This window comes from Felis catus, chromosome D1 (genome assembly GCF_018350175.1).
Source record: "Felis catus isolate Fca126 chromosome D1, F.catus_Fca126_mat1.0, whole genome shotgun sequence".
Lineage (NCBI taxonomy): Eukaryota > Metazoa > Chordata > Mammalia > Carnivora > Felidae > Felis > Felis catus.
Genome location: NC_058377.1, coordinates 99,999,573 through 100,025,750, shown reverse-complemented (window position 1 = coordinate 100,025,750; position 26,178 = coordinate 99,999,573). Strand labels below are relative to the sequence as shown.

At 41.2% G+C, this 26,178-nt stretch overlaps 2 protein-coding genes across 4 annotated transcripts in view; both read right to left on the bottom strand.

The window, feature by feature from the left end:
* The window catches only part of LOC111556538 (olfactory receptor 4B1-like), a 56,126-nt gene that overhangs the window by 5,911 nt on the left and 24,037 nt on the right, over positions 1 to 26,178 (bottom strand). Inside the window, exons 2-4 of one of the 3 annotated variants that reach the window (XM_045039288.1) lie at positions 24,296 to 24,573; positions 2,070 to 2,243; positions 1,566 to 1,733 (exon numbers count right to left, since the gene is read on the bottom strand). The gene's annotated coding sequence lies outside the window, so the exon portion shown is untranslated. The remainder of the gene's footprint in view (positions 1 to 1,565; positions 1,734 to 2,069; positions 2,244 to 24,295; positions 24,574 to 26,178) is intronic. The other 2 variants (XM_045039287.1, XM_045039289.1) reach the window with 2 other exon arrangements.
* LOC101098400 (olfactory receptor 4B1) lies at positions 15,820 to 20,925 on the bottom strand. Its single transcript, XM_045039286.1, has one exon. The coding sequence runs from the start codon at positions 18,393 to 18,395 to the stop codon at positions 17,460 to 17,462; it is 936 nt and encodes a 311-aa protein (XP_044895221.1). The 5' UTR covers positions 18,396 to 20,925; the 3' UTR covers positions 15,820 to 17,459.

Here is a 26,178-nt window from a genome sequence, read left to right as displayed (position 1 = left end):
AGGTGATCAGCCATCCACCAAAGCAAAATAGATAGATAGATAGATAGATAGATAGATAGACAGATAAAATAAAACCTGCCCATCCAAGAGCTAAAGTTTCCAGGAATATAGGTACAGCAGAGAAATTACATTGATACCTATGCTAAGCATAGGCAGTATTGCTAAATTCATCAGCGCAGGGCCCTTGACAACAGGTGCAGTGCTGGGAAAACCAAGCATCTAGAAGCATTAGGAATATCTAAAACCATCTCAGCACCCTGGAAGATCAAGTGAATGGATGGTTAGAAGACAAGAGTGTGAGACTCCCCAGGAGTGTTAGACAAGAGTGTGAGACTCACCTTTTACCACAGCCTCACTCACGAGCCCAAGAAAAGGATTTGGACAAAGATTAGGGTTGCAGTTGATAAGACTAACTATGGAGAAACAGGAGACCTACAGGCAAGTGTGACCTGGAAGATACTCTGATCACACCCTCACCCTCCATGCTGCTCAGGCTGTAGCTGAGATCACATTTGACCCATGCCTTCCCTCATGCCCATACCAGTCATCATCACAGCCCATTCATTTCTCATTAAACCATCCCCCTGTGTGCCCTTTCTCTCCATTCTTCCCGCCACCCCTTCTCACACACTGTCAGCAGATGCCCAAATTACCAACACCTCTTCATCTTCAGATGCTCCTGCCTACCCATCCTGCACACTGCAGCCAGAAAATTGTGTCCTAGATCCTTCTTTCCTCGGATCCTCCCTAGGCATGGCAATAGCTGGGGGGAAACCTGGACTCCTCTGACTTAAAGACTTTCACAGACTGAGCCACCTCAGCAATCACCTTTTTACCCACCAAACTTTGACTCATCACTGTTCACATCCTCTCCCCGTCCCACAGCCCACACTGCTATTCCCACCACGGAGCCCCCCTTCACCCTCTCCTCATTCTTCCAACACTATCCACCTTCCAACCCAGTTCCGGTGTGTTCAGCAATACTCCAACCCATCTGTACCTTCTCTTCTCTGAGCGTTGGAAAATACTTTGGTGATTACCGTTCAGTGTAAATCTGGTCATGATACTTCTCTACATAAAAATCTATCAGTATCTCCCTATTGCCCACAGCCTAAATTATAATATTCTTAGCATGGAGTCCAGGTCCTGTTTGAACTGGCCATTGTCTGCTTTGTACCCTTATTGTCATTCCCAAATGACTATTACACAGCTATTTCCAAACCAAAAAGGTCCTTTCTTCCTTCTCTGTGTTTAGTATTCCTTCTTTCTAATTGCAAGACAAATCTCACTACAATAAGAATAATGTATCCATTCCTCTGTGCTCTTACAGTAACTTATCATATTTCTTTTTTTAGCAATTAATAGATTCTTTATATTGGTAGCTCGGTAACTATATCCCAAAACTGTAAAGGACATTAAACTGTCAAATTTTACATTTTAGATAATTTCACCACAATAAAAATAAATACGTACATGGAATTCATTATCCCCCTTCCCCAAAAAATCTTCAAAGCAAACTACCTCATTTATAAATGAACACCTGTGGCTTAAAGAGCCTGACTTACCCAATATCCTATGGTTGCTTAAAGACTTTGCACCTTATTTCCAGCCATATCACCCACCTTGAAGTCACAAAATCTGGTGTGGCTTCATTCTACCTTGGAACGAGGAATTGGGTCAGATGGATCTCAAGTGTACTCAAGTGCCTCTAGCTCAGCATGAAGGTAGTCACTCTGTTGGAATAGATAGTTTTCAAGGTGACGATCTGGTTGGAGATGCTAGGATAGTGTGCAGCATTATTTTCCTCTCTAGGAATCCTGGTCCCTGGAAAAGTAAGGTGCTTTGGCTAATATTCCCCACCTAGCTGATTTCTCACTGAAGGGTCCAGTGAGCAAAGTTCAGGTCACACTCAACTAAGCCCTTGAGAGTAGTGCTGAAAATATTTAGATCTTTTACTCAAACCTCCTCTATTTACAAATGAGGCAACAGAGGCTGACAGAGGTTAATTGCTTCCCAAAGCCACACACTAGATACTTGCCAGGTTAATAACTTGGAAATCACTAAGCTACCTTCTGATGGCTCTGGATGGCTGTTGCTACTGCAATTCGAGAATCAGGTCTTGTCCCCAGTAACAAAACACCATGTTCCTGGGGGCTTTCAGAAAACAAATGATGGCATCTATGATGAATCACAGAAGAGGAAAGTTCAGAGGATCTGGATCTGCGTTGATATTTGGATAATATCTAAGAAACAAATAAAAGCCACAGGAATCAGCAAACTCAGAGAATTTAAGATGCTGTGTTTTATGCACAAAACATACCCACCCACTGAGTCGAAGGGTTCTGATTAAATGCTTAGATCCTTGAACTATTTAAAATAAACTAAGCCACACACTACAATCAAGGGAACAACTTCCCCATGGAATTTCTTTTCTCTCGGGTGAAAGTGTCAATTAAACTTGACTTCAGAAAGGTTCAAAATCTGCTTCCATTAGTGACATTTCTATAAAGTTTTGACACCCAACAATGAGGCAGTAAGAGAAGAAAGTTGAAGGAAGGACATAAAGGGAACTTTTTTCCAGACTGAATGACTAAGAATGGAAAGGAGAATAAAGATAGAGGAAAGTGAGGACTGGACAGGGGTCAGGACACTTGGGCACTAGATCTGGTCATAACTGATTAACTACTAATCTGAGTATGCCACTCACCTCTCCACTTCTTGCTCTCCCCTGGTTCTCCTTCTATATAAGATGACAGAGTTAAGCTGGATCACCCCTATCGTACCTTCCAATTCTAACATTCATGGATTCATGTATAAGTCACTTAGGGTCCCCAGTGCCTCACCCTCTCCTTCAATAATGATGGTGGTGATAATAATGTAATCGACAGGGGGCAGGTCTGACTGTGAGCCAACACAGCAGGCCTCTCCCCCAGAGGACCAGCATAGGCCGCACCCATGCACCAAATCTACTGATCATGGAGTGCTCCAAAGTGTAAGCTTCACTTCTGGTGAAGATAGGACCAGGATTTTTTTTTTTTCCTTTGAAATCAGAATTAGAGTTTTTTGTTTGTCTGTTACCTTTTCTCATTTTTTTGGATCAGGCTTCTTTTTTCTTCTTTCTTCATTTTTCTTTGGAATCAGGCTTATTGTTTTTTGTCTGTTTGCTTGGGTTTTTGTTCCTTTTCCTTTTCTCTTTTTTGGATCAGGCTTTTTTTTTTAATGTTTACTTATTTTTGAGAGACAGAATACACAACCAGGGGAGGGGCACAGAGGGGAACAGAGGATCTGAAGCAGGCTCTGTGCTGACAGCAGAAAACCCCTCCATGGTCTGAACTCATGAACGATGAGATATCATCTGAGCCAAAGTCAGATGCTTAGCTGACTGAACCACCCAGGCATCCCCAGCCCTTTTTTTTTTTCAATCAGGCTTATTTTAACAAACAAATCAAAGCACACCTAGTTAAAGGTCCAAACACTCCCCACTGTAGGCAAGGAGGAACTCTGCAGGGGACTGACCTGTGGGAAAGCGCAGCCACAACACAACAGCAGAGTGCACACAGCATACACCAAAAACACTTCTTGAAGCTCGAGGCCCTGGACAGTGTATGACCCCTTCTTAATATAGCATTACTCTCAGGAGCAGGAAACAAGACTTCAACATGCAAAAGACAGGAACCTAGACAAAATGATGAGATGGAGGACTTCTCCCCAGAAGAAAGACAAGAAGAAATCACAGCCACAGTCACGGATTTACTAAAAACAGATATAAGCAATATTATCTGAATAATCATTTAGAAAAACAGTCATAAGAATACTACATGGGCTTGAAAGAAGCATAGATGACACCAGAGAAACGTTTCAGAGATAAAATACCTTAAACTAGTCAGGCTGAAATAAAAAATGTTATAACTGGGATGTAAAACAGACTGGATGTGATCACAATGAGGATGGAAGAAGCAGAGGAACAAATAGGTGATATACAAGATAAAATTATAGAAAATAATGAAGGTGAAAAGGAAAGGAAAAGAAAACTATTAGATCACAAATATAGACTTAGGAAACTCAGTCATTCCATAAAGCTCAATAATATCCATATCATAGGAATCCCAGAAGAAGAAGAGTAGGAAAAACAGGCAGAAAGATTATTTGAACAAATTATAACTGAGAACTTCCCTAATATGGGGAAGGAAAGATTCAATCAAGTCCAAGAGGCACAGAGAACTCCCTTCAAAATCAACAAAAACAGGTCAACATCAAGACATACCAGCAAAACTTGCAAAATACAAAAACAGGGAATTCTGAAAGCAGCTAGGGACAAAAGGTCCTTAATCTACAAGGGTAGACATGTAAGGTTAGCAGCAGACCTGTCCACAGAATCTTGACAGGCCAGAAAAGAGTGGCAGGATATATTTAACATGCTAAGTGGGGAAAATATGCAGCCAAGAATATTTTATCCAGCAAGGCTGTCATTCAGAACAGAAGGAGAGATAAAGAGTTTCCTAGAAAAGCAAAAACGAAAGGAGTTTGTGAATACTAAATCAGCTCTGCAAGAAATATTAAAGGGGACTCTTTGAGAAAGAAAGAGAGACCAAAAGCAACAAAGACTAGAAAGGAACAGAGACAATCTACAGGAACAGCAACATTGCAGATAATACAATGGCACTAAATTCATATCTATCAATAATCACTCTGAATGTAAATGGACTAAATGCTCCAATAAAAAGATATAGGGTATCAGAATGGATGAAAAAACAAGACCCACCCATATGCTGCCCATCACAGACTCCTTTTAGACCCAAAGACACCTGCAGATTGAAAGTGAGGGGATGGAGGACCATCTATCATGCTAATAGACACCAAAAAAAATAAAAATAAATAAGCCAGAGTAGTTATACTTATATCATACAAACTAGACTTTAAACCAAAGACTGCAACAAGAGATGAAGAAGGGCACTATATCATAATAAAAGGGTCTATCTAACAAGATGATGTAACAATTGTAACTATTTATGCCCCAACTAGAAACAGCCAAATATACAAATCAATTAATAACGAAATAAAGAAATTAATTGATAATGATACAATAATAGTAGGGGACATTAACATCCCACTGACATCAACGGACAGATCATCTAAGCAGAAGATCTACAAGGAAACAATGGCTTTGAATGACACACTGGACCAGATAGACTTAACAGACATATTCAGAACATTTCATCCTAAAGCAGTAGAACACATATTTTTTTTCAAGTGTACATGGAACATTCTCCAGAACAGATCACATACTGGGTCACAAATCAAGCCTCAACAAATACAAAAATATTGAGACATACCATGCATATTTTCAGACCACAACACTATGAAACTTGAAGTCAACCACAAGAAAAAAATTGGAAAGACTACAAATACATGGAGATTAAAGAACATCCTACTAAAGAATGAATTGGTCAGCAAGGAAGTAAAAGAAAAAATGAAAAATATATGGAAGCAAATGAAAATGAAAACATGACAGTACAAAACCTCTGGAATGCAGCAAAGGCAGTCATAAGAGGGACGTATATAGCAATACAGGTCTTACTCAAGAAGTAAGGAAAGTCTCAAATACACAACCTAACCTTACACCTAAAGGAACTGGAAAAAGAACAAATAAAGCCACAAACCAGCAGAAGAAGGTAAATAATATAGATTAAAGCAGAAATAAGTGATATCGAAATTTAAAAAAAACAGTAGAACAGATCAAAAAAGTAGGCACTGATTCTTTGAAAGAATTAACAAAAATGATAAACCTCTAGACAGACTTATCAAAAAGAAAAGAGAAAGGACCCAAACAGATAAAATCACAAAGGAAAGAGGAGAGATCACAACCAACACCATAGAATTACAATTAGAAGAGGATAGTATGAGCATTTATATGCCAACAAATTAGGCAATCTGGAAAAAAAATGGATAAATTCCTAGAATCATATACACTACCAAAACTGAAACAGAAATAAATAGAAAATTTGAATAGAACCATAACCAGCAAAGAAATTGAATCTGTGTTCAAAAATCTCCCAATGAACAAATGTCCAGGGCTAAGTGGCTTCCCAGGGGAATTATACCAGACATTTAAATCAGAGTTAATACCTATTCTTCAGAAAGTGTTCAAAAAAAAGAGAGAAATGGAAGGAAAATTTCCAAACCCATTCTATGAGGCCAGAATTATCTTGATTCCAAAACCAGACCAAGATCACACTAAAAAGGAAAATTACAGACCAATATCCCTGGGGAATATGGATGCAAAAATTCTCAATAAGACATTAACATATAGAATCCAATAGTACATTAAGAGAATTATTCACCACGATCAAGTGGGATTTATTCCTGGGCTGCAAGCATGATTCAATATCCACAAATCAATCAACAAGATACACCACATTAATATAAGAAAGGATAAGAACCATATGATCCTCTCAATAGATGCAGAAAAAGCATTTGACAAAATACAGAATCCTTTTTTGGTAAAAACCCTCAAGAAAGTAGGGATAGAAGTAACATACCTCAACATCATAAAGGCCATACATGAAACACCCACAGCTAAGATCATCCTCAATGGGGAAAAATAGAGGGCTTTCCCCCTGAGATCAGAAACACAACAAGGAGGTCCACTCTCACCACTATTGTTCAACATAGTACTGGAAGTCCTAGCCTCAGCAATCAGAAAACAAAAAGAAAGAAAAGGCTTCCAAATCTGCAAGGAAGAAGTCAAACTTTCACTCTCCACAAACATGATACTCTATGTAGAAAATCCAAAAGACTCCACCAAAACATTGCTAGAACTTGTACATGAATTCAGCAATGCAATAGGGTATAAAATCAATATACAGAAATCTGTTGAATTTATATACACTAATAATGAAGCAGCAGAGAGAGATATCAAGGAATCAATCCCATCTAGAATTGCACCAAAAACCATAAGATACCTAGGAATAAAACTAACCAAAGACATAAGAAAAATCTGGACTCTGAAAACTACTGAACACTAGTGAAAGAAACTGAAGAGGACACAAAGAAGTAGAAAAATATTCCATGCTCATGGGTTGGAAAAACAAACATTTAAAATGTCTATACTAGGGGCGCCTGGGTGGCGCAGTCGGTTAAGCGTCCGACTTCAGCCAGGTCACGATCTCGCGGTCCGTGAGTTCGAGCCCCGCGTCGGGCTCTGGGCTGATGGCTCAGAGCCTGGAGCCTGTTTCCGATTCTGTGTCTCCCTCTCTCTCTGCCCCTCTCCCGTTCATGCTCTGTCTCTCTCTGTCCCCAAAATAAATAAATGTTAAAAAAAAAATTTTTTTAATGTCTATACTACCCAAAGCAATCTACGCATTCAATACACTCCCTATCAAAATAACACCAGCACTTTCACAGAACTGGAACAAACAATTCTAAAATGTGTATGGAACCAGAAAAGACCTCGAATAGCCAAAGTAATGTTGAAAAAGAAAAGCAAAGCAGGAGACATCTTCAGGCTGTATTACAAAGCTGTAATCATCAAGACAGTATGGTACTGGCACAAAAACAGAGGCGTAGATCAGTGGAACAGAATAGAGAGCCCAGAAATGGACCCACAACTATATGGTCAACTCATCTTTGACAAAGCAGGAAGGAATATTCAATGGAAAAAACGACAGTCTTTTCAACCAATGCTGTTGGAAAAACAGGATAGCGACATGCAGAAGAATGAAACTGAACCACTTTCTTTTCTTACATCACACACAAAAACAAATTCAAAATGTATGAAAGACCTAAATGTGAGAGAGGAAACCATCAAACTCCTAGATGAGAACACAGGCAGCAACTCTTTGACCTTGGCCGTAGCAACTTCTTACTAGACATGTCCCCAGATGCAAGGGAAACAAAAGCAAAAATGAACTATTAGGACTTCACTCAGATAAAAAGCTTCTGCACAGGGAAGGAAACAATCAATAAATCTAAAAGGCAACCTACAGGGGGCACCTGGGTGGCTCAGTTGGTTATGTGTCTGACTCTTGATTTAGGCTCAGTTCATGATCTCATGGTTCATGGGGTTGAGCTCTGTACCAACAGCACAGAGCCTTCTTAGGATTCTCTCTCTCTCTCTCTCTCTCTCTCTCTCTCTCCCTCCCTCCCTCCCTCCCTCCCTCCCTCCCTCTCTCTGCCACCCCATTCACATGCATTCTATCTCTCTCTCAAAATAAATAAATAAATAAACATTAGAAACAATAAATAAATTAATTAATTAATTAAAGGCAACCTATGGAATGGGAGAAGATATTTGCAAATGACATATCAGATAAGGGGTTAGTATTCAAACCTATAAAGAACTTATCAAACTCAATACCCAAAAAATAAATAATCCAGTTAAGAAATGGGCAAAAAACATGAACAGAAATTTCTCCAAAGAAGACATACAAATGGCTAAAAGATACGTGAAAAAACGCTCAACATCATTCATCATCAGGGTAGTATAAATCAAAACCATGATGAAATACCACCTTACACCTGTTAGAATAGCTAAAATTAACAACTCAAGAAACAACAGATGCTAGCAAGGATGCAGAGAAAGGGGAACCTCTTATACTATTGATGGGAATGCAAACTGGTACAGCCACTCTGGAAAACAGTATGGAGGTTCCTCAAAAAGTTAAAAATACAACTACCCTATGACTCATCAATTGCACCACTAGTATCCAAAGGATACAAAAGTACTGATTTGAAGGGGTACACGTACCCCAGTGTTTATAGCAGCATTAGCAACAATAGCCAAATTATGGAAAGAGCCCAAATGTCCATCAACTGACAAATAAATAAAGATTATGTGGGGGAGACACACACACACACACACACACACACACACACACACACATACATATATATACAGAATATTACTCAGCCATCAAAAAGAATGAAATCTTGCCATTTGCAATGACATAGATGGAACTAGAGTGTATTATGTTAAGCAAAATAACTCACTCAGAGACAAATACCATATGACTTCACACATGTGTGGAATTTGAGAAACAAAACAGATGAACAAAGGGGAAGGGAAGGAAAAATAAAATAAGATAAAAACAGACAGTGAGGCGAACCATAAGATACTTTAGCTCAACAGAGAAAAGGAGCAAATTCATAGTCCTGCCCAACTACTGAGTATAACCTCCAGTCCCATCCCTCTGGGAAGCATGAGCATAGACATCTGGCAGCCATGAGCACATCCTATGGCCTGCCCAGGTGGGGAGCCAAGCCAGAAGCCCTGTCCAGTTGTTGAGTGTAGTTTCTGGCCCTGCACAACCAGGGAACCTGAACAGTAACCCTGAGCAGCCTCAGAGCCCAGCCTACAGCATTGCCCAACCATAGAGCCCCAGCCTACAACCCCACCTAGCAGAAGAGTCCAGCATAAAGGCCTACCTGACTGCTAAACACAGCCTGTGTCCTTGACCAGGCAGGGATCCAGCCCAATCACAGATCATAGCCTGCAGCCCCAGCCAACCAGCAAACTCACGTGACCATGGAGCACAGTCTCTAGCCCCACCCAGTTGCAGGAGGCAGCCTGAGGCCCAAACCAAACACAAGCACGGTCAGTGCCACCCTCCAACTGGAGAGCACAGCCTGAAGACACATCTGACCAGGAGCTATTAGATGATATGTTCCAAATGTTGAAAGAACAAAACTGTCAACCAAGAATACTAACCCCAGCAAATGTGCCCTTCACAAACAAAGCAGAGAAAGACTTTCCCAAATGAGAAGAATTGAGGGAGTTCATCACTACTAGAGATGCCTCACAAGAAATGCTAAAGAGAATTCTACAAGCTAAAATGTAAAGATGCTAATTAACAGAATAAAAACATATGACTGTATAAAGTTCATTGGTAAAGATAAATATAGTCCAAGTCAGATTCTCTAATATTATAATTGTGGTACATAAATCAATTACAAGTCCAGTTTAAAAGTTAAAAAATAAATGTATGAAAACAACTGTAACTGCAATACAGTCAAAAGAGCTGGCTCCCGAGAGTAAAGACCTAAAAATAGTCATCCACAGATCTGTCAGGGTCCTGGGGCCCAGGAGCAATCTTGCCCCTGATCTGGAGAAATAGCCACAAGTTTGCAGCAGAAGTGTGTGGACCCATGATATCCAATTAGGTAGCCACCAGCAACATGGAGCTATTTAAATTTAAGCCAGTTAAAATTAAATAGAATTAGAAATTCAATTCTTCAGCATGTTATGCATACTCAAATACTAATTATGCACATGGCTAGGGACTACCATATATCAGCAGAGATCTAGAATACTTCCATCATCACAGAAAATTCTATTGGCAATGCTGATCCAGACCACAGCAGTTTCAGAAAACAGAATGTTGTTTTAATGTTCGTTTATTTATTTTGAGAGGGGGGAGGGGCAGAGAGAAAGGGGGAGAGAGAGAATCCCAAGCAAGTTCCACACTGTCAACACAGAGCCCAATGCAGGGCTCGATCCCACAAACCGTGGGATCATGACCTGAGCAGAAATTAAGAGTAAGACACTTAACCAACTGACCACCCAGGCACCCCCAGAAAACAGAATGTTCACCTCCATGTAGGCAGAAATATCTCCATCTGATATATCGCTGTATATCCCTCACACTTAGAACAATGCATAGCACATAGTACATGCTCATTAAATCTTACTGAATAAGTTATTAAGTAAACCTAATAGGCCTGAAATAGGTGAATAATTAAGTAAACTATGCTACAATCAGACTGTTGATATTATCAAGCCATTATAAACAACTTTTGTGGGGGCGCCTGGGTGGCTCAGTTGGTTGGGCGTCTGACTTCGGCTCAGGTCATGATCTCACGGTCCGTGAGTTCGAGCCCCGCATCGGGCTCTGTGCTGACAGCTCAGAGCCTGGAGCCTGTTTTGGATTCTGTGTCTCCCTCTCTCTCTGACCCTCCCCCATTCATGCTCTGTCTCTCTCTGTCTCAAAAATAAATAAAACGTTAAAAAAAATTAAAAAAAAAACTTTTGTGAAAACTTTTAATTGCTCAGGAAATTGGTATGTAATATACTGCCTGAGAATATATGCTATTACATCCATTCTCCCCTTTCTCTTTAAGTCTTTAATTTCTGGTTAGTTAACATACAGTGTAGTATTACGTACAATGTAGTGATTCAACACTTCCATACAATAGCTGGTTCTCATCACGAGTGCACTCTTCAATCCCCATCACCGATTTAACCCATCCCCCACCCCCCTCCATTCTGGTAACCATCAGATTGTTCTTAATAGTAGAGTCTGTTCCTTGGTTTGCTTCTCTCTTTTTTTCCCCCTTTGCTCATTTGTTTTGTTTCTTAAATTCTGCACATGAGTGAAATGATATGGTATCTGTCTTCCTCTGATTGACTTATTTTGCTTAGTGTAATACTCTCTAGCTCCATCCATGTTGTTGCAAATGGCAAGATTTCATTCTTTCTTATGGGTGAGTAATAGTCCATTGTATATACAGAACACATCTTCCTTATCTATTCACTAGTTAATGGGCCCATGGGCTGTTTCCAAACTCATCTCCTTAGAAACAGAACAGAACCCTGATCTTAGCTAAACATAATTCCACCTAGAATAAAATATTACAGTTTCTGGTCTCCCTTGCAATTAAGGATAACCATGTGATTAATTTCAGTCAAATAAGATGAGAGCAAAATCGCCATGTGGCACTTTTGGATAATCTTCTAAATTAGAAAGTGATTAGCTTATCTTTCCTTTTTCCCATTTCCTGCCTCCTGGGATATAGAGGAAATGCTAAGAGTGGCATTGTCCAATAGGGCATCCATTAGCCACATGTAGTTTTTTAAATTGAAACGTATTATAATTTAAAAATTTTTAAATTTTAGTTCCTTGGTCTCACTAGCCCATTTCACTGCTCAACAGCCACTCCCAATTTGTTCAGCACAGACACAGAACATCTCCGGTGTGGCATAGAGCCTGCCTGGACAGCAGTGGTATAGAGCTCTAGCAGCCCTTTGAGGTCTTGAGGTTGAAGCTGGGTGCTGAAGACAGCACAGTCTGGAATTCTGATAATATGTCAGGCTTCCACAGCCATACTGGACTTTCACCCTCTGTACTTTTGTACTTCCGTTTCATTGACATTTTTTCTGCTACATACAAACCTATACCTAAAAATATTAAATAATAAATGAGGAAAGACTTCAAAATTCTGTATACAGAGAAGCTCGTGACACTAATTTTTCTTTTGACTTCCAGTGGCATGATAAATAGTCCTCCATCCCCTCACTTTACATCTGAAAGTGTCCTCAGGTCAAAATGAGTCTCTTGTAGACAGCAAATAGATGGGTCTTGTTTTTTTATCCATTCTGATACCCTATGTCTTTTGGTTGGCGCATTTAGTCCATTTACATTCAGTGTTATTATAGAAAGATATAGGTTTAGAGTCATTGTGATGTCCGTAGGTTTCATGCTTATAGCGATGTCTCTGGTACTTTGTCTCACAGGATCCCCCTTAGGATCTCTTGTAGGGCTGGTTTAGTGGTGACAAATTCCTTCAGTTTTTGTTTGTTTGGGAAGACCTTTATCTCTCCTTCTATTCTAAATGACAGACTTGCTGGATAAAGGATTCTCAGCTGTACATTTTTTCTGTTCATCACATTGAAGATCTCCTGCCATTCCTTTCTGGCCTGCCAAGTTTCAGTAGAGAGATCGGTCACGAGTCTTATAGGTCTCCCTTTATATGTTAGAGCACGTTTATCCCTAGCTGCTTTCAGAATTTTCTCTTTATCCTTGTATTTTGCCAGTTTCACTATGATATGTCGTGCAGAAGATCGATTCAAGTTACCTCTGAAGGGAGTTCTCTGTGCCTCTTGGATTTCAGTGCCTTTTTCCTTCCCCAGATCAGGGAAGTTCTCAGCTATTATTTCTTCAAGTGCACCTTTCCCTCTCTCTTCCTCCTCTGGAATACCAATTATGCATAGATTATTTCTCTTTAATGCATTACTTAGTTCTCTAATTTTCCCCTCATACTCCTGGATTTTTTTTATCTTTTTCCTCAGCTTCTTCTTTTTCCATAATTTTATCTTCTAGTTCACCTATTCTCTCCTCTGCCTCTTCAATCCGAGCCGTGGTTGTCTCCATTTTATTTTGCAGCTCATTAATAGCATTTTTTAGCTCCTCCTGGCTATTCCTTAGTCCCTTAATCTCTGTAGCAATAGATTCTCTGCTGTCCTTCATACTGTTTTCAAGCCTAGCGATTAATTTTATGACTATTATTCTAAATTCACTTTCTGTTATATTGTTTAAATCGTTTTTGATCAGTTTGTTAGCTGTCGTTATTTCCTGGACGTTTTTTTGAGGGGAATTCTTCTGTTTCGTCATTTTGGATAGTCCCTGGAGTAGTGCAGGACTGCGGGGCACTTCCCCTGTGCTGTCTTGAATAACTTGCGTTGGTGGGCGGGGCCACAGTCAGACCTGATGTCTGCCCCCAGCCCACCTCTGGGGCCACAGTCAGACTGGTGTGTGCCTTCTCTTTCCCTCTCCTAGGGGTGGGATTCACTGTGGGGTGGCGTGGCCTGTCTGGGCTACTTGCACACTGCCAGGCTTGTGGTGCTGGGGATCTGGCAAATTAGCTGGGGTGGATCGGCAAGGTGCACAGGGGTGGGAGGGGCAGGCTCAGCTCGCTTTTCCTTTGGAGATCTGCTTCGGGAAGGGCCCCTCTTCCGTGGACCTCTCGTCTACACTTGGCTCCGGAGAATCTTCTGCTAGTCTTCTGGCGATTTTCTGGGTTATTTAGGCAGGTGTGGGTGGAATCTAAGTGATCCGCAGGATGTGGTGAGCTCAGCGTCCTCCTACACCGCCATCTTCCCAGAAGCCCTGGGTTTTTTTTCTAATTTTTCTTTAATGAGATGATGTTATATTTATTCTCTGAAAAATACATGTTTCAATGCTCAGAATCAACAATTGAGAACTAACTACATGGTCTCCAGTGCTAAATGGCATAATTAGACTTACACTTCTGTGAACTGAGAAGTTGTTTTTAACATTTCACAACATTCTCTGGCTCTTAAACAATGGGGAAAAAATGTATTCCTTTGATTCCTATGTTTTTTCCAGTGAGACCAGAACAAAGCGAGTAATTAACTCTCAATAGACCCACTAAGTCTCACTAGGGTAAGGGAATCCCTGAGAATTTTGACAATTCAGTTACTGTAGATGTTTTCTGCCCCTGCAGTATTCAATGACTCAGAGTTTGTTGATGATGTTCTTTTTCAAAGCTCTCAGTGAAGAACCCAAACATGCACACTGAGTAAGTGGCTCCTATCACAGCCTGCATCCTAACACCCCAGCCTCTGCAATACAAGTTCAGTTCTGGACCATATGCTTTAAAATATACATTAACAAAGTACAAGCACATTCAGCATAAAAGACAATGGGGAGGCTACATTATGGTCTATTCCTTTTTTTTTTTTTAATTGAAATATAGTTGACCTACAATACAGTCAACATCGATTTAACAAACATTTATTGAGCACCTACAATGTGCCAGGTACTGTGCTAGGCTTTCAAAGCAATTAAGTGACAGAGAATGTTTAGCCCAAAGAAGTCTCAAAACCAAAGAATTGAACTGCCTTTAAACTTTTTGGTATGCAATCGAGGCCTATTCTGAGTAGCTCAAAAGGATGAAAAGAAGACCTACACGTGGACAGACATGTAATTACCAACAGCAACAATAACAACGATGATGGCTAATATTTATTGGGTCCATGGTACAACTCCATACCCTGTTATTTTCTAAAAGCTTTATGTATGTTATTGTATTTAATATTCAGAATAATCTTATGAAGTGCATGCTATTATTAATCTTATTTTAATTATGCAGAAACTCATGTTTAGAGAAATGAAGTAGTTAGATCTTGGGTTGTGGCTGAGAGGCAACTGAAACATCCTACTGAATTTCAGAGCCTGAGCTCTTAAAATTTTTAACAGGCAGAGATGTGCTCTTCACCATGAAAGTGTTCAGAAAGAATCAGTGAGAATTGATATACAAAGGACAGTACATGGGCATCAAGGGTTAATTCAACAAGCACCAGCTACATGCATTCACCCAGCCACAAAGAAGGGTGAACAGTCTTGCCTTTGAAAGAAACATGTATAAAATAATTACAATCAGAATAAGGGCAATGATAAATATAACCTTGGACAGGAGACATAAATCCAACTCAAGGAGGAGGGAAGTCCGAGAAGGCCTCATAAGTGAGATGACTTTAACCCACAGCTTAAAAGGATGTATACGATTTTGCCATATAGAAAAGGCTGGTAAAGTTATTCTGGGCAGAAGTATTTTCTCAGGGTTTAGTGATGGTCATCTATGACCATGATTACTGGAGAAGTGGGGAAGATTTCCTGCTGCCTTGAAAACCACTATTCACCTACATGTTCAGTCAGCACCTAAGGAGAAAGAGAGAAGCCTCTAAGTCCCAGAGCACACCTGCAATGCTTCATCCCTCTGCAAGGAAACTGCCTGAATTACTTCATCTGATCCTCAAGGAGAGGTGGAAGGACAGAGCGCAAATGCAAAGCCAGTCTTTGTAATTCCAAAGCCAAAGGGGCAAATTTTTTTTTTCAACGTTTATTTATTTTTGGGACAGAGAGAGACAGAGCATGAAGGGGGGAGGGGCAGAGAGAGGGAGACACAGAATCGGAAACAGGCTCCAGGCTCTGAGCCATCAGCCCAGAGCCCGACGCGGGGCTCGAACTCACAGACTGCGAGATCGTGACCTGGCTGAAGTCGGACGCTTAACCGACTGCGCCACCCAGGCGCCCCAAAAGGGGCAAATTTTATTATAACCTCTAAATTGTCCACAATGATATGAGTCGGTTGGGTGAGGTGGAGTTTGGAGAGGTGAAAGAATCTACGAGGTCACCAAAATGAGGAAGGAGTACATGACAATGAAGCTACTGTTGGCCAATACAATAACCCTCTCCACAAAAGTGTCAGTGCAGGCAAGCCTGGATAATAGCTGGAGACCACAGGAGTCATGGCCAGTCACAGCAGGATCACAATAACAGAGACATAGACTGTCTCATCCTACTTCACCAGGAAACACTAATAGGCATGATAAGAAACGGACTTGGCATGGTCACCTAGAATAAAGGACAGAAGTCTGGGGTAGAAACATGCATGGGTAGTATTTCCCTTCCTTTCATTCTTCAAGTTAGGCCTAATAATTTTCTACATTCTGGGGGTGCCTGGGTGGCTCAGTCAGTTAACCATTCAACTCTTGATTTTGGCTTAGGTCATGATCTCACAGTCTTGAGGGCGTGGAGCCTGCTTGGGATTCTCTCTCCCCCTCTCCCTCTGCCCCCACCCTGCTCACATTTCCTCTCTAAAAAATACATATATATTAAATAAAAATAAATTTAAAAAAATAAAAAATTTCCTACATTCTGTATTTACATTTGGATAAGGCTAAAAGTGATCTTTTCGTTAAAATGTTTGACTTGATCTTTCCCTATTGATAGCTAGAACCTATGCCTTTTTGATATATTTTTTTTAACTTATGGATACTGGACATTGTGAAAAGGCCTGTGGAGACTGAAGACCTACCTTTTGTACCAACATGTCACAAGAATCGAAATGGCCCCAGGGACTTTTTCGGTACTTGTAATCAGACAGTCCATGGTACAAGACACCAAGAACCAATCAGAAAACAGAAAAATTCATGGACACAATTTTCTTTTTTTTTTTTATGTTTATTTATTTTTGAGAGACAGAGTGTGAGCAGGGGAGGGACAGAGAGAGAGGGAGACACAGAACCCAAAGCAGGCTCCAGGCTCGGAGCTGTCAGCACAGAGCCCCACATGGGGCTCCAACCCACAAAATTCAAGACCATGATCTGGGCCAAAGTCAGGCACTTAACCGACTGAGCCACCCAGGTGCCCCCAGACACAATTTTCAAAGATACATTTCTCCACAGTGGAAGAGAAGATCATATTGGCACTCTCCTCAAATATCCCATGATAGTTCCTCTGTTTGGTTCCCCTTCTTAATGAAATATAAGCTGTTGTCATTAGGAGGCTGAACACAGAAGGGAGAAGGAAGGAAGGGAGGGAGGAAGGGAGGGAGGAAGGGAGGGAGGGAAGAAGGGAGGGAAGGAGAGAGGAAGTATGTCATAGAAGAAGTACTTTAACTTACAAAACATCTGTCAAAATATTCTCCTTGGCATTTGCCATTTAGTTTGAGTCTCAATGTTACCCAATCTCATGATATTCTTGGATATCATAGAGGCAATCGGATCTCTTCCCTTGGGACATTATACCAAGATACAAGCAAGTGTTTGGTTATTAAAGTCCTTACATTTGTTTTTGCCATTCCTGAATGTCCCACTGAAATCAAAATTCATTTCAAAAACAAAGAATAATTAGATGTTTTTCTTTATCACTTTCCCATTTTTATTCCATCCCTAAGTTCTTTTTGCCCCACAACCTCCTCATGGCAATTTTCACCTCTGCATTTCTGAGTGTGTAGATGATGGGGTTCAGCATGGGGGTGACAACTGTGTAGAACACGGCCACCAGTTTGTCCTCAGTGAAGGTGGAGGAGGGTCGCATGTAGAGGAAGATGGCAGGTCCAAAGAACAAGAGGACCACTGTGATGTGAGAGGCACAGGTAGAGAGGGCTTTGCGCCTCCCCTCTGCAGAATGGTTCCTCAAGTTGACAAGGATGATAATATAGGAGGACACCAAAATGAGGAAGGAGCACAGAGCAATTAAGCCACTGTTGGCCAACACAATAACCCCCTCCACAAAGGTGTCAGTGCAGGCAAGCTTGAATAATGGCTGAAGATCACAGAAGTAGTGGTCAATCACATTGGGACCACAGAAGGGCAACTGGACGGTGATGAGAATCTGTATAATGGAGTGGAAAAAGCCCCCAAGCCAGGAGCCAGCCACCAGTACATGACATAGTTGGCGGCTCATAATGTTCATATACTGAAGAGGCTTGCAGATGGCCACATAGCGGTCATAGGCCATCACCACAAGCAAAAGGATCTCAGTGACCCCAAAGAAGTGGAAGAAGAATATCTGAGCCACACAGCCCTCCAGAGAGATGGTTTTAATCTTGGCAAGTAAGTCTGTGATGAATTTAGGGACAACAGTAGAGGAGTAAGCGATCTCCACCAGGGACAAGTAGCTAAGGAAGAAGTACATGGGGGAACACAGACTCTTACTGACATTGACTGTCAGAACAATGAGACCATTGCCCACCACTGTGGCCAGGTACACAGGAAGAAACACCACAAAGCATGCTCTCTGAACCTCTGGATCCTGAAACAGGCCAGTGAAAATTAACTCAGTCACATTATTTGTAATGGCCATGGACTCCATTTGGAGAAAATGTATCTCAGAGAAGAGCCCTGTGACAAAACAAACACATCATAACAACAATCCTTCATGTTTATTTAGCACTTGCCTGTTAATAGAGCCCTTTTGCACATATTATCTTATTGGTTTATTTTACTTATTTATCTGTTAATATCACAAACGTTTATCCATTCACTGCCCAACAGTCCACTCTATACAAGACACTATGCAATCTATCTTGCAAAAAAACTCCATGATCTCCTTATCACAAGGGAGAAAACCAAAGCTCAAAGGGGTTGGGAATTAGCGAAGCCTCCCAGTAAGAAGTGGATCCAGAACAAGAACCAGATCATTTTATTCCAACTGGTATGTTATTTCAAGTATACCACACTGGAAATAATAATCAACATTTTCAGCATTAATAAGTTCCATATTATCAACAATTCTCCCATTCTCAACATTTTTCATCATGCCTTTGCATGAGAAATTCTCAAGTAAACGTCTCGTGAATCCCTGGTTTCCTCCATTTACTTCCCAGAAATGCCAATTTCATTAACAGTTCTCCCTTTCTAAAGAATATCTTCAATATTTTCCTTACATGAATTAGCTAAGTTTCTGGGTTCTTTCAGGTCCTGTGGTTTTGCTCAATCCCACATCTTCATGAATTTTTACAAACATTTCGAGAAAATTTTGACACCTGGGGTCCAAGTGGACATCTGGAAGTTGTTGAGAATATAGGTCAGTATCAAACAACAGTTCGAATGTAATATATGGGGATTCACCAGTTTGCTTGTTTCTGTCTTTCAGTTTTCCCACCATTGGTATTTTTTGTCAGCAGGAGGTGAGGATTTATTTTAATTCAGTTCTTTAACCAAATGTTTTATTAAGTACCTACCATGTGCCCAGGCAATTTGGGACATACAAGAGAAGAATGAAAGATGGCTCTCACTTTCAGGAAGCTTGTAACTACATGCGATTCAGCAGCACGTTCATGACACGAGGCAGAGGAATCTCTCAAAGATTTTCTCTGCTTTTGAAATTAGGTTGAAGGTGTCAAATCACTATGTTGTACACCTGAAACTGATGTAACGTTGTGTGTCAGCTATACCTCAGTTTAAAAAAGAAAAACAAATAAGACTACCCTGAAGTATTTCTTATTCCTTTTATTTTTTTCTTCTTTCACTTGGGCTTCCACACTGAAATAAACTAAATACCTCCCTCATCACTAATCTTTCTCATAGTAAAAATTAGAAGATATACAGAAGGTGAAAATACGCTGAGAGAATCCTCAGTGAGTCACCTGGCTAACACTGGAGAAGAAATGGGGGATTGCGTGGCATGAAAGAAGGGCACTGAAGAAGAACAACTGAACAGGAGAGGCGAAGCAAGGGGAGGTTCCCTTTCTGTTCCAGAGGAAGGGAAACAGGGAAACACCAAAGACAACCCACAGACTCAGGGAGCCTGGGTGGCTCAGTCAGCTAAGCGACGGACTCTGGATATCAGCTCAAGTCATGATCTCGCTGTCGTAAGATCGAGCCCCTTGTGGGGCTCCATCCTGGGTGGGGCCTGCTTGGGATTCTCTGTCTCCCTCCCTCTCTGCTCCTCCCCTCTGTGTGTGCTCTCTCTCAAAATAAATAAACTTTAAAAATCTTAAACAAAAACAACCCAGCCTCTGGTGGCCGGAGGAAACCTCAAGCATGTGGTGACCTGATTTCACCATTGTCACTGTCATTGTCACCCCGACAGCCACAGTGGCAGATACTGTTGTCCTTTAGTCAGTAGCTACTGCGTGCTGGACTGTGATAACTGTTGTCCCCTCAATTAATTCTTTCTGTACCACTTTGAGGTCGCTAATTGATAGGTGAGTCAATTGTGACTCAGAGAGGTTAAGTAGCCTGCCCAAATACAGCTTGTGAATGATTGAGCCAAGGCTGAAACCCAGGCCTTTCTAGAAAGGGAGAGAGGGCCACCACTCCTCAGCCAGATGAGAAAGCGGTTGGCCACTCCAGCACCTTACAGAAATGACATCAAAACCCATGGTTGATATAAAACTTGTCCAAATCCATTTATTATGCCTTCCCTGTGAATAGCAGGAACATGGCAGGCAACTGCAAGTTATCGGGAACATTTCATGCCACCATCTCTGGAATAAGAGAGACGAAGAAGCTATGTGGGACACTGAGCAGAGTGTGAGACTTGGGAATGTCCCCTCCTCCTCTGCCCCTCATGGCACGGCTTTAGCCAGGGGTTAGAGCTGCAACTGGTGACTCTGACCTGTGGAGTGGGTATCTCCCAGCAGGCGTGCTCTGACAGACCCCTCTTCTCAGGGGGTCTTACAGCAGCACCGTCATTCTGCTCAGCCCTCAGACTTGAATCTTTGCAGTCACCTCTGACTCCTGCCTCTCCTACTTTTCCCACATGTACACTCTCTCCACACCCACTGATTTCACCAATTTCCTCCTCCATCTTCCTGAAGTCTCGGTCTTCAGGCAGGATAGAAGCCCATGTGAGGATCACCGCAGCTCCTCCATGCACCAACCATCTCCAGGTGTCACAGGTCTTCCCCCCACCCACACCCCCCAACCTCCCGCCAGCCTGCATGCTGAAGTCAGCATTCTCCCTGAGTCCCTGTGCTCGGTTCACTCAGAAACCACCCTGTTGCCTGGATACAGGCCTCAACTCCTCCACTGACTTTTAGAAGCTCTAAAGTATTTCCCCATGCCCTTTTAAGCCAACTTCACTCACCTCTAAATACATATTCTTGCTCTACTTAGAAGTCCCCTCACCTTCACAAAACAGATGAACATAAGGTAAGGGAAACAAAAATAATATAAAAACAGGGAGGGGGGCAAAACAGAAGAGACTCATAAATATGCAGAACAAACTGAGGGTTTCTGGAGGGGTTGTGGGAGAAGGATGGGCTAAATGGGTAAGGGGCATTAAGGAATCTACTCCTGAAATCATTGTTGCACTACATGCTAACTAATTTGGATGTAAATTTTCAAAAATAAGAAATAAAACAAGTTTAAAAAATTAATTAATTTTTTTAAAAAGTCCCCTCACCTTCTCATGAAGGCAAGCTGATAACCACCACAGGAGCATCTTACTTTTCACATTACACGCCATGCCTGCCCCTCCACCTCCCGATCCAAGTCCCACCCACTCTACAGTGTCCGCTGCCTAGGAAGCCACCCCGGTCACTTCCACACTTGTGCGTTCGTCTCAGCTCTCGACTCTGGAAATGAGTTTAAGCAATCTGTCTGTTCAGTGCAATAAGGCATGTGGCACCTAGTTCATAGCAAGCCCTCAATAAATATAAGCTATCTTTATTATTGTTGTTACACTTCTAAATGCAAATCTGAACACATCATGCAGTGCCCTGAAATCTATCAATGGTCCCCCTGCCTACAAGGCTAAGTCCAGTAGTATTTGCATGGCATGTACGAACTGGAGCCCGTTCTCTAGTTTCCCTGCTGCCACTGCTCCCAGAGCCCGCTTTCCACCCAGTCAGAAATAGACATCTTTCTCCCAAACTTGCTCTTTGCACGTATGCTCTTTACATTTTGTGTGGCATGCACACCTCAGCTTTCTAACTGTTTACTCTCATTTTATTTTTTTTTTTTAAGATTTCATTTTTAAGTAATCTCTACAATCTCTACTTGGCATTGAGTTGGGGCTTGAACCCAACCATGCTCCAATGACTGAGCCAACCAGGCGCCCCCAGGTTATTCTTGCTTTAATGCTCAGATCAAAACCATTCATCATTCCCCTCTAGCTAACACTTCTGTGTTTGTTTGTTTGTTTGTTTGTTTGCTTGTTTGTTTTTTACATCTTTCTGCTGGAATATTTACCAATTTTTATCATAATTACTGTTTCAGTAGCTGTCTCCCTTAATAAGCGGAGCTTGTTCATGTCTGAATCTTCAGAACCAAGTACACAGTAAGTACTCAGTAAATGTTCACGGAGTTGAATTTAAAAATGAAGAGATTCTCAAGGCACCTGGGTGGTTCAGTCAGTTAAGCATCCAACGCAATCTCAGCTCAGGTCTTGATCTCAGGGTGGTGAGATCAAGCCCCACATTGGGTTCTGCGCTGGGCATGAAGCACACTTTAAAAAAAAAAAAAGGAAGAAGGAAAAGAAGAAGAAATTCTCTACCACCTACAGTTAGAACCATACAATTTATTACATTTGATTTTTATAGAGACTTTTATTGCTTATTGTGGTTTCATGTTGCCTATTTGTCTTCAATTTATTACTCCTCAAACCCACACGGCACCTAAGTGTCAACCTTACAGATGGTGCTCACTATATATGTAGAGTTTTGATTGGTAAGTTGATTAACCAATAGAATTGATAAGAAAGAGTAGGTTATTTAATGCTGTCTACATTTTCCTTTCAGTCTATCTTGACCTCATACAACACAGGTGTGACTCTTTTTCATCAAACATATAAAGTTGTGAATAATGTAGATCATTTCTATTTTGGAAACAGACATTTACATTTTACTGCACAAGATCAAAGACACACATATCACAACTTTGCTATTAAAATATTACTGGGGCACCTGGGTGCCTCAGTCAGTTAAGCATCTGACTTCAGCTCAGGTCATGATCTCACAGTTCATGAGTTCGAGCCCCACATCAGGCTCTGCATGGACATCCCAGAGCCTGGAGCTTGCTTCAGATACTGTGTCTCCCCCTCTCTCTGCCCCTTCCCTGCTCAAACTCTGTCTCTGTCTCTCAACAATAAATAAATGTTAAAAAAAATTTTAAAAGTTATTACTTCTACCTCATAGATTATTTTCCATGAATTACATTCCATAGAAGGCATTAGTTGCTCTTTGTTTTATGCAGTGTTGCTTGGACATGAATTGCCCAATTCTCACTTAAGAGACCAAATCTCTGACACACTCCTGTACATATAACATCTGAGTCTATATGTTGAGGAGATTACCATTTAGGACCACATGATATATATTTTAAAATACAAACAAAAAATTCATTAGGGAAATGTAAGACAATTGTATCAGATGAGCTCATGGCATCATTGTGAGGCATGGAAGTGATGAATCACAGGTCAGAAGTGACCCGCCTTTTTAGTGGAGGGAACATTTCCAGGTTCACGGACCTCTAAGGGACTGGAGAAAACAAAACGAGAACACCTGCTGAGCCGCCCTTCTCTCTCCTCTGGGGCTGGTCTTAGGTAGGGATTGTGGGAACAAGCACTGCAGGTGGCTGCCGATGCTGAGCTTGATCACATCATGTGTCTCTGGGAACAGATTTTTTTATTTTCTTGGAATAGGGTAACAATTCATATCTGACACGGTTGTTGCAAGAGGGCTGCCTGGCAAACAGGAAGCTCTCAATAAGTAGTAGCTATTATCAGCTCGCCCTTCCTGGTATTTATTTACATTTCTCTCTGCTTTCTCATTCCCCTTGCCCGAAAGAAAGACAGTTGGCAACAAATTACCTCCTCCAGCACTTCCCCAGATAAAACCCTCACCCTAGGATCATGGATTAGAAGGTAACCCATGGATTACATGTAAACCTAGGTAGGTAAATGATGTTCTAGACCCTAACTAGGTACAACTTTATCCTCCCAAATACAGTCTGAATGACGAGGACAAAATAACAAGTGATAGAGAGCCTGGAAGACCTACTGCAATGAACTCAAAGTCACATCACAAGGGCCTCCTTCCCACAACTCACTCCAGACCCCAAGTGGTACTTGATGGAATCCCAGAATGTGAACGTCAAGGAGAACTTTAGGGCACATTCTGTTCAGCCCCCTCCTTTATACAGGGGCAGAAACTGAGGCTCAGGGAGGAAAAGTGACTCATTCTACATCACACTGTGATCTGGAGCCTATCAAAGTCTCCACATTCAGTCAACCTGAGACATCCTCCTGGGTATGGCATTACCTACCTTGTTTGAGTAATGTTCAGTTTTACAGCAAGGACTTGAACATAAAGGTTCTCCTCCTTAGAATCAGGAGCATTTCTCCATCTGTTGCAAGAGCCCATCACTCAAAGGGATGTCACTTAAAGGGCTGAGGAGACTGACGCGGTGTGCCCTGGAACACAGGAAGCTCTCTTCACAACAAAACTGTTCCACAGGTTCCTTCCTCCACATCGAAGGCCCCCAGTGGGCTGAGCCACTTCATCACAGCTAAGACATTAGGCGAAACTGAGGAAACTTTAGAGCTGAAAGGCAATTTAAAGACTATGAATCCCATCTCCTTAGTTGACAGATGAGGCAGCGAAGAGTCAGAGAGTTTAACTGACTTCTGAGTCACTCAGCTAGTGACTGGTCAAGTTGCTGAGGCACTGTTTCCATGACAATGAATTCCCTTCTAGTGACTTTGATTTTGTGATTGCGATTGCCAATTAACAGTGCCAATCTTGCTTCCACACAACAAAATTCCACGGGTTCTATGATCTTTTAGAAAATGAACAGCCTGTGGTGATGCAGGTAAATCACAAAGGGAAGGATTCAGGGAATCATCCCCATAGTCGGTCTTTAGATCATCTATTTAGAAACTATAAACTAGAAAAAAAAACAGGTACAGAAAAGAGCTAGCCCATGAGTTTTAGGTGCTATTTTTTAGTTTAGAAAACCCACTCACACTCACTAGAAGACCAAAGATTGTTTTTCAATATTGAGATGCTTAAACTATTTAAAATAAATTGAGCCTCACAGTGTGATCAAGAGCCACATTCCCCACGGAATTTATTGTCTCTAGTGTAAAACTTTACCAAAAATTTGTGAGCTAGGAAAAGGTTCAAGATATTTTTCAATTAATTCAGCTGGAGAACTTTGAGAAGTTATAAACACCGAGCAATTATGCTCTGAGAGAGGAAAGCTAAAGACATAACAAACATTTAAGTATATGAAAATAAAATGCTGAATTCGAAATATAAAATCTAAGAACAAAAAAAAAGTTTTTAAAATGAGGAAGGGGTTGGGGCGCCTGGGTGGCACAGTCGGTTAAGCGTCCGACTTCAGCCAGGTCACGATCTCGTGGTCCGTGAGTTCGAGCCCCGCGTCAGCCTCTGGGCGGATGGCTCGGAGCCTGGAGCCTGTTTCCGATTCTGTGTCTCCCTCTCTCTCTGCCCCTCCCCCGTTCATGCTCTGTCTCTCTCTGTCCCAAAAATAAAAACGTTGAAAAAAAAATTAAACAAAAAAAAATGAGGAAGGGGTGAAATGAGAGTTGATTAAACTCAAGAAAAAAGAAAAGCCAAAAAACTTTTGTCAGCAATGAAAATTAAAGTACCAAAGGGAGAATATTCAAATTAGAATATAATAAACAGCATGAAAGTAAATCAGATAATCAAAGGAAATAAAATGACATTTAAAAGGGCGAAAAGAAAGAGGTGGAAATAGAAGTTAGAACAAGGAGACCTAATATAATTGATGTCCTTAAAAAAAATCAAAACAATAGAATAGAGCCAATATTTAAAACTATCATCCAAAAAATATTTCCTCAATTTAAAAATACCTAAATCTTGAGGCACCTGAGTGGCTCAGTCGGTTAAGCATCTGACTCTTGACTGCAGCTCAGCTCATGATCTCACAGTTTGTGGGTTTGAGTCCCACAGCAGGCTCTGTGCTGACAGTGCTTGGGATTCTCTCCCTCTTTCTCTGCCACTCCCCTGCTCACATGCTCTGTCTCCTCTCTTTCAAAATAAACAAATAAACTTAAAAAAAAAAATCCTGAATCCACACATTTAAAGGATCCACTGGGTACCAGGAAAGATTAACACAGAACAATCAACCCTGATATGTATTCTAATAAAACTATTAGACAT

What these genes read in the sequence shown, in the direction of transcription:
- LOC101098400 (XM_045039286.1), bottom strand. Translation starts at nt 18,395, where the DNA reads ATGGAGTCCATGGCCATTACAAATAATGTGACTGAGTTAATTTTCACT.